This window comes from Enhydra lutris, unplaced genomic scaffold (genome assembly GCF_002288905.1).
Source record: "Enhydra lutris kenyoni isolate GAN:26980312 unplaced genomic scaffold, ASM228890v2 scaffoldscaffold86, whole genome shotgun sequence".
Classification (NCBI taxonomy): Eukaryota; Metazoa; Chordata; class Mammalia; order Carnivora; family Mustelidae; genus Enhydra; species Enhydra lutris.
The window spans coordinates 3,362,966-3,371,160 of record NW_019154170.1 but is presented as its reverse complement, the minus strand read 5'-3'; the positions used below and the strand labels follow the sequence as shown (position 1 = coordinate 3,371,160).

Below are 8,195 nucleotides of genomic sequence, written 5' to 3'. Positions count from 1 at the left end.
CCCGGCCCCGGCCGGAGAACCCGCGAGCCCCTGCTCCCACGTCCCATCCTGTCCATCCTGTAGCCAGGCAGCACCCCGGACCCCAGGAATAAAAGTTCTCAGAGTGGAGGATGAACGTGTATGGTCTGATCGCTGGGCCCCCACCCCCGGGGCAGGGAGGAGGACGGGGATGGCGTAGAGCAGGACTCGCAGGAGGGACCCCCATCTCGCACATCCACAGCTCAGGCCCCGGAATGGGGGCTACGTTCCTGTCATAGAAAGTCAGAACGGGCGACCAGAAGTCCGTGATAAGCAAACTGTCCGATGGTTAAGGGAAGACGGCATCCTAGTCTGCGCGCCCTGAGTCACTTTCCTCGCCCTAAATGCAGCCCTGCCGGGAGTCTCCCACCCCCAGCCTCCCTGCCCTTGGGCAAGTCCCTTGAAATCCCCGGGGGCCGCTTGGCTCCTTCCAGCTGGGGTGGGGGAGGTAGGAACGCAGCCCTTCCCCGGGGTTTCCTTGAGTGTCCAGGGAAGGCACGGCATCTGGAGGGGCTCAGCCTGTCCCTTGGCGTCCCCGTGGCTCAGAGAGGGTCCCACAGGTGGGGCTGCTTCCCCAGGGCCTTGTATGTCTCTGTCTCTGTGGCCTGGAGTGTGGAGCGCTGGCCAGGGTGGGTCCCCACCCCTGCGGCCGGGCGGTGAGTAAAGGGGTGATTTTTGTGTCCTGCCTGCGTCTCTCTTCAAACTGTGTCTCTCTGTCTCTTTGTCTCTCTTCTGTTTCTGCTGCTGGCTCCTGGGCTCCCGTCTCTGTCTCTGTCTCCGTTTCTCTGTGTCTCTGTGTCTTTGTGTCTCTACCCGCACTGGCCTTTCTCATCCTTCTCCCTGTCCTCTTCCCCCTCCGGGGTTTCCCCGTCCTTGTCCTTGCTGCAGCCGGAAGGAAGGACTTACAGTCAGACTGTTGTGGGAAAGGCCACGGGGGCTCCACTTCTCTCTTTCGAGGCCTCCTCTCCCACCCCTGTACCCAGGGCCTCCAGAACCCCACGCCCAGCCACGACAGGTGAAGGGACCTCTTCAGGCTTCAGCCCCGCTCAGCTCTCCGCCAGCTCCACAAACCGGCCAGAGAGTCAGACACGGGCAAGGGGAAGTGAAGGCTTTGACCGGGGGCTGTGCTTCCCCTCGGGTGGGACCTGAGTCCCCTGGCTCCCCGAGGTGCTCCCTGCCCCAGCTCCTGACAGCAGAGCCCGTGGACTCATGGTCTCAAGACTTCTCCTGGTGCTCGCCCTCTGGGTGGGCAGCTTAGCCTGCAGTGGGAGAGAAGGTATGTGGGACGCTCCGGGGCCCAGGGGACTGGCGTTGAGGGACGCTGCCTGGGGACTGGAGTTGGACTGTCTACCATGGAATATTCTGGGCTGGGGTAGGAGCTCACTCACCTGTTGGATAACCCAGAGGTGGGAGGGGGTTACCATCCCATTGCACAGATGGGGAAACCGAGACACAGAGGACCAGTCCCATGCGAAGTGACACCAGGAAGTGGCAGCCACAGCATGGACAGAGGGAGAGGGAAAGAGAGAGGGAGGGAGAGACTGAGACATTTTAATTACATGCATTCATTCCATGTGCTTCTAAACAAAGCTGCTAGGAAGAGAGGCTGCATGGAGACGGCTCCCTCCCACCGGGGCTCCCGGACACCCAGGTCACCCCCCACCCCCGTGTGGCTCCTTAAACCTCAGTTTCCCCATCTGGAAAATAGGCTGATACCCCCCACCTTCACAGGTTGTAGTGGAGGCCAGAGATGAGGCAGCTGCCTTCCATTTACATATTCATTTGCTGCACAAACTTTTATTAGACGCCTACTGTGTGCCCAATGCCTCTGGCTGGCAGGGAGGCTGGGGCCGGTCTGCCCAGGGCAGGGACATTCCTGGGGCTGGTTGGAAGCTCACGAGGCACCCTCCCTCTTCACGGCCCCAGCAGCCCCCGCCCAGCCCAGGGTGAGGTGCCGGGCCTCTAGGTACCCAGTCGCTGTGGATTGCTCCTGGACCCTGCCGCCCGCTCCGCACTCCGCCACGCCCGCGTCCTTCATTGCCACGTACAGGTCAGAGCGCCCGGGATGTCTGACACTGGGGCCGGGACAGCGGGAGGCCTAGCGAGCACCCCTCAGGATGCGGGAGCAGCACAGGCCCACAGAGATACACTTCCTAAAATACGGGTCACATGCAGAGTTCAAACCCTTCCAGAAGCCGCGTTTGAAAAGGAAAGAGAAGTGACGTTACTTTTAACATTTTGCTTCTCAGCATTCCAAATATTTGTTTAATAAGATCGAATGTAGCTTAACACGCTTACGGGCAGTTTACATGTTTCAGTTCATAATAGAGATAATATCATGCCGTGGGATCAAAGCAGGATCATGTCAACACGTAATCAACATGTGAAATGAGTATTTTACGTTCTCTCATTACTAAGTCTGAAACTCCATGTGCCTTTCACACACAAAGCACCTTTCAACTCACACGCTAAATGTTCACTGGGAATTCTTGGTCTCTGATTAGATTTTATAAAATCTGTGGGTGGGAAGGAAGAGTCACCCACCTGGGTGGTCCTGCCCAAGTCTGCCGTGTTTTCTGACCGCCAGGAACTTGATCTTGAGTTTGATAAAATAAATCGAAGCCACACTTGAACCAGACACACTTTGAACGGCAGACAGCCACTTGTGGCCAGGGACTGCTGCCTCCGACCCGGCCGTCAGAGCCCGTGGAATGTTCTGGAAGGCTGTTTGTGCAGCACTGAGCTCGTCTCTAGAGTCTGAGATCTCGGGGTCTCCAAACTCACGACAGTCAGTATCTTATTATTTTAGAACCTGTGAGTCCGTGGACCTCGGAATATTGGAATTCTTAGGCTGGAATGTTGACGTTCCAGAAACCTGTAGTATCTGGACCCTAGCGTCTCCGTGTGGGACATTCCCCTGACCCTGGGTCTGCACAGGGCCCTGATGTTGGGGTGAAGGCTCCCTTGGGGTCATACAGCCAACAGCAGGATCCCAGCCTGTGGTCCTTGAGTGCCGTCCACATGGGTCCAAGACACAGGCCAGTCCACGGGAAACGCTGAGGCCCTCACACTGCCTCTGTGTGTCCAGGCTTGGCGTGGCTGCCCACGGGGAGAGCAGGCCCTGCCTCCAGCCGACCCCTGAGGCCACCAGCTGCATCATCCCGGACGTCCAGATGTTCTCCATGGTGCCGTATATACTCAACGTCACGGCGGTTCAGCCCTGGCCCAGCAGCAGCTTTGTGCCCTTTGTTCCAGAGCATATCAGTGAGTGCAGACAGCAGCCCGGGCGGTGGGCAGTGGGGGGCGGTGGCTCTTGCTCCTGCCCCTCCCAGCTCTCACCACTCACCCCTGTGCATCCATCCTGGGTCGTTTGGCTCCACCTTTGCGTTTCTCCAAGAAGGTGCCCACTTCTTCCCACACTGAGCCTCCCACCACCATGCCCAGCCTCCATCTTCACTTGGAGCAGCTCAATCCCTCCCCAGTCCTGTCCTCGCCCCCACTATCCGCCCTCCCAACAGTGGCCACCAGAGGGCACCCACGAGCACCCGAATCGTGTCCCACCCTCCTCCCTCCTCCCTCCTCAGCCCAGCTCCCACCTACCTGGGGCAAAAGCCCAAGTCCTCCCCAAGGCCCCCAAAGCTTTGCACGACTTGCCTCGTCTCCTCCCTGCCCTCCCCTCCTCCCTCTATCTTCCTCCCTCACCTGATCCAGCTACATATGCTTCCTCTGTTCCTCCAACATACCAGGCAGGTCCTGCCCCAGGACCTTTGCACAGGCTGTGCCCTCTGCCTGGAACGCTCTTCCAGACTCCACACAGTTCACTCCCTCACCTCCTTCACATCAACTCAGAGGTCATCTCAGTGAGCCCTCCCCCGAGCACCTTATTAAAGACAGCAGACCCTCATATGTTGCTGATATATGCCTCATATTAAGAAAGTCTAGTAGTTCCTCAGAGACTTAAACATACGTAATCATATAAGCCAGCAATTCCAATTCTAGCTGTATACCCCAGAGAAGTGAAATTATGTGTACTCAGAAACTTGTTTGCTAATGTTCACGGCAACATAATCCATAACAGACCAAAAGCAGAAACAACACAAGGGTTCATCAGCAGATGAATGGGTACCCGAAACAGGCTCCATCCATATTATGGAACATTTGGTCATGAACAGGAGAGAGGTGCCCCCACGTGCTGCCTCCGGAGGTGGACCCCAAGCCCACGATGCTCAGGGAGAGAACCAGACACAGAAGGACACACGGGGTGTGTGTCCACGGGTGTGATACGTCCAGAACAAGCTCCTCCATAGATGGGAAGGGGGCTCATGGGGGCTGGGGACAGGGATGGGGGTGATGGCTGATGGGGTGGGGCTTCTTTTTGGGGTGATGAAATGTTCTAGAGTTAAATAGAGGTGAGGTTGCACAACTCTGAATGTCCCACAACTGCTGCACTGTACGTTTTGACAAGGTGAGTTTTGCAGTATGTGAATTACGTCTCAAAACACTGAAGCCACTCTTCTTGCCCTCTCGATCTTTCTGCGCTTGATGACCCATGGATTTGCTGCGTGTTTCTTATCTTTTGCCCTGATGCACTGAGCGCCAAGAGGACGGGGTGGGGTTTGTGTGGGTCACTGCCATGTCCCCAGCATCCAGGACGCCGCTGGACACTCAGTGGACAATAAATACACGTTAGTTGATTGGACGAAGGAGCGAGCCTACCAGCCCTGACCTTGCGTCCTGCTTATCCATCAGTTAAACCAGACCCTCCAGAAGGCGTCCGCCTGACCCCCCTCCCCGGGCAGCGGCTGTGGGTGCAGTGGGAACCCCCCCGGTCCTGGCCCTTCCCGGAGATCTTCGCACTCAAGTACAGAATCCGATATAAGCATCACGGGTCGCCCCGCTTCCGCCAGGTGAGGAGGGCGAGGGGAGGCGGTTGGAGGGCGTCCTGGGGAGAGGGGACAGCGCGTGCAGAGGTGCACTGGGGCCTCAAATGCAGCCGTGGCCAACTCACAGGCAGCCCAGAGCTGGGACTCCCGGCTGTCCACCCAAAAGGACAGCAGATGGGAGCTTAAACAAATGCTTGTACACCCGTGTTCACAGCAGCTCCATTCACAGCAGCCGAAAGGCAGAAACTGCCCAAATGTCTGTCAACAGAAGAGTAGAAAAACACATGTATCCACCCACACGCGGGCTTGTCACTCGGAGGGACCAGGGGCGAGGCACGGACAGGAGATGCCCAGGGACAGACCCCCAGCCCACGGTGCTCAGGGAGGGAACCAGACACAGAAAGCCACACAGAGTGTGTTCATTGATTCCATTTATGGGAAACATCCAGAACAGGCACATCCCCGGACAGGAAGGGGGTTCTGGCTGCCAGGGGCTGGGGAGGAGGTGGAGAGACAGCAGATGGGCACGTGACTTCCTTTTGGGGTGATGGAATGTTCTGGAACTAGAGGGAGGTGATGATTGCAAAACATTACGAATATACTCAATGCCCCAGATTCTCCTTTTTTATTGGTCAATTTTATGTCATGTCAATTTCACCTTGACTGAAAATAAATACATTGTTTAAACTTTTACAAGAGAAAAGATACATAGGGCAAGGGTAGTGCTGAGCACCTCTGGTGAGCTGTGCAGATGCGACCCGGAGCTGCGGGCTTGGAGGGCGTAGGCTTCTGCAGCCTTTCCCACGGGACTTTCTGGGATGATAGAAATGTCCTACGGCCTAAAATTGGTCCTTGCTGAGCAAGGACGATGTGGCAGGCAGCCAAGGAGCTGGCTTTTACGTTTGATCAAGTGTGCCTTCGTTTACTTTTAAATATTTTTGCGATTTTTATTTTTATACATATAAAGTTTTGTTTATTTGATGGTATCTTATTAAAGATTTTATTTTTAAGTAATCCTGACGTGCAACATGGGCCTCACACTCACAACCCCAAGATCAAGAGTCATGTGCTCCCGGCACCCGGCGGTCACTGCCCGGCAAGCATCTGACTCTTAGTTTTGGCTCAAGTCGTGATCTCAGGGCGGTGAGATCGAGCCCCGAATAAGGTTCCATGCTCAGCAGAGTCGGCTTAAGGTTTTCTCTCCCTCTCCTTCTGACCCTCCCCGCCTTCCTCTCCTGCACATGCCTGCTCTCTCTCAAATAAACAACAACAAAAAGTCGCACATTCTACCAGCTGAGCCAGCCGGGCTCCCCTATTTTTTTTTTTTTTTGCAATTTTTTAAATGGTGAGAATGGGGGTGATTTTTTTTATTTTTTAAATTTTATTTATTTATTTATTTATTTACTTTTAAAGATCCCATCTATTTATTTGACAGAGAGAGATCACAAGTAGGCAGAGAAGCAGGCAGAGAGAGAGGAAGGGAAGCAGGCTCCCTGACGAGCAGAGAGCCCGATGTGGGGCTCGATCCCAGGACCCTGAGATCATGACCTGAGCCGAAGGCAGAGGCCCACCCCACTGAGCCACACAGGCACCCCGGGGTTGTTTTTTTTTTTTTTTTTTTTAAGATTTTATTTATTTATTTGACAGAGATCACAAGTAGGCATAGAGGCAGGCAGAGAGAGAGAGAGGAGGAAGCAGGCTCCCCGAGGAACAGAGAGCCCGATGTGGGGCTCGATCCCAGGACCCTGGGATCATGACCTGAGCTGAAGGCAGAGGCTTTAACCCACCCAGGCGCCCCGTGATTTTTTAAAAAGAGATTTATTTTTTTATTTTAGGGAGAGAGAGTGTGTGCTGGGGGAGGGGCAGAGGGAAAGAGAATCTCCAGCGGACCCCCCACTGAGCCCTGAAGAGGAAGCCCTTGGCGTTATAGACCTACCTAGCGCCACCCTAAGATCATGACCTGAGCCCAAACCAAGAGTGGGACCCTGAGCCACCCAGGTGCCCCTAGTTTTTACAATGTTTAGATTGAGACAGAATTCACATGCCGTAAAATTCATAAAAAGTGTACAAGGCAGTGGCTTGGAGCGTCTTCGCAAAGTTGTGCAATCGTTTAATCTAAACGGACAGCGTAAACCACCACATCCGGCTGCCGTGGGATGACCCAGGGCAGAGCAGGTCGGGAGACAGTCAGATCTGGGGCCAGGATGTTGGGGAGGCGCTGGGACATCAGAAGAAACAGGAGTCAGGTGAGAGAGCCCAGCGTCAGTAGGGGGGTAGGTGCAAAGGCAAGGCAGGGGTGGGGTGAACCGCTCGCTGGGGGGTGGCAAATTTGAAGCCTTCCCGCTGCCTCTGGGCTACACCTGGCCCCAGGAGGCTTTAGGGCAGGGGGTCTGCTGGATTGTGTGGGAGCTAGAGGAAGGGGGCTGTGAGTCTGATGGGCTAGTGTGTACATGAGAGCCATGCTCCTGGCCGGTAGGCGATCTATAAGAATCGTCGGCCCCTGGAAGGGGCAGTGTCCCCTGGTCACCAAGAGGCAGCAGAAGCAGAATGGAGTATGCCGAAGACTTAAAAACAAGTTTACTACAGCGGGGTAGGGGGAGGGAGGCTGATCGCAGAGGATGTGGCCGGGGCCTGAGGAGGAGGAGGGGCGTGTTGGGGATGGGGGTCTCTGTGGTCCACAGAGGTGTCCTGAAATGGGTGGCTCGGTGGGGGGTGGTGAGGACCAGGAAGGACCGAAGATGTGGAGGGGGCCGTGCGGGCAGCTTGTTAAGATGGAGCAGGGGGTCCAGAGCTCCCGTCTCCCCGTTCCCACTGACCTGGCCCCTCTTTTCTGCTCTCAGGTAGGGCCTATTGAAGCCACATCCTTCACCCTTAGGGTTGTGAGACCCCAAGCCAGGTACTGCATCCAGGTGGCTGCTCAGGACCTTACCGACTATGGGGAAATGAGTGACTGGAGTCTCCCTGCTGCTGCCTCCAAGCCCATGGGCAAATAGTGGGGCTTGCCAGCCCCCACCCCGCCCAGAAGAGGGGCTGGGTCCTTGACGTCTGCCCCCCACTGCCACCCACTCAAGGACGGATGGGACCCAACCGGCCTGGGTTCGCTACTGCCGAGTTGCTGGGCAACTTTCAACAAATGACTTCGCCTTTCTGAGCCTCAGTTTGTCAATCTGTGCAATGGGGATGTACTTCTTCCTTAGACCGCAGTGCAAGGCCCTGTGAACTGTGAACCTGAGATGTTTTTTATTGTTTAACTAAAAAAAGATTGTTGCTGGAGTCAGGACTCCTCCCCTTTCA

The 8,195-nt window shown here is 55.6% G+C and overlaps 1 protein-coding gene across 1 annotated transcript; it reads left to right on the top strand.

Moving 5' to 3' along the window:
• Positions 1–1,227: 1,227 nt before the first annotated feature.
• Positions 1,228–8,003, top strand: LOC111161887 (Epstein-Barr virus induced 3). Its single transcript, XM_022525942.1, has 5 exons — positions 1,228–1,294; positions 1,945–2,068; positions 3,107–3,282; positions 4,768–4,925; positions 7,742–8,003. Exons 1-5 carry the CDS (start codon positions 1,228–1,230, stop codon positions 7,892–7,894), a joined length of 678 nt encoding a protein of 225 aa, XP_022381650.1. The 3' UTR covers positions 7,895–8,003.
• Positions 8,004–8,195: the final 192 nt, after the last annotated feature.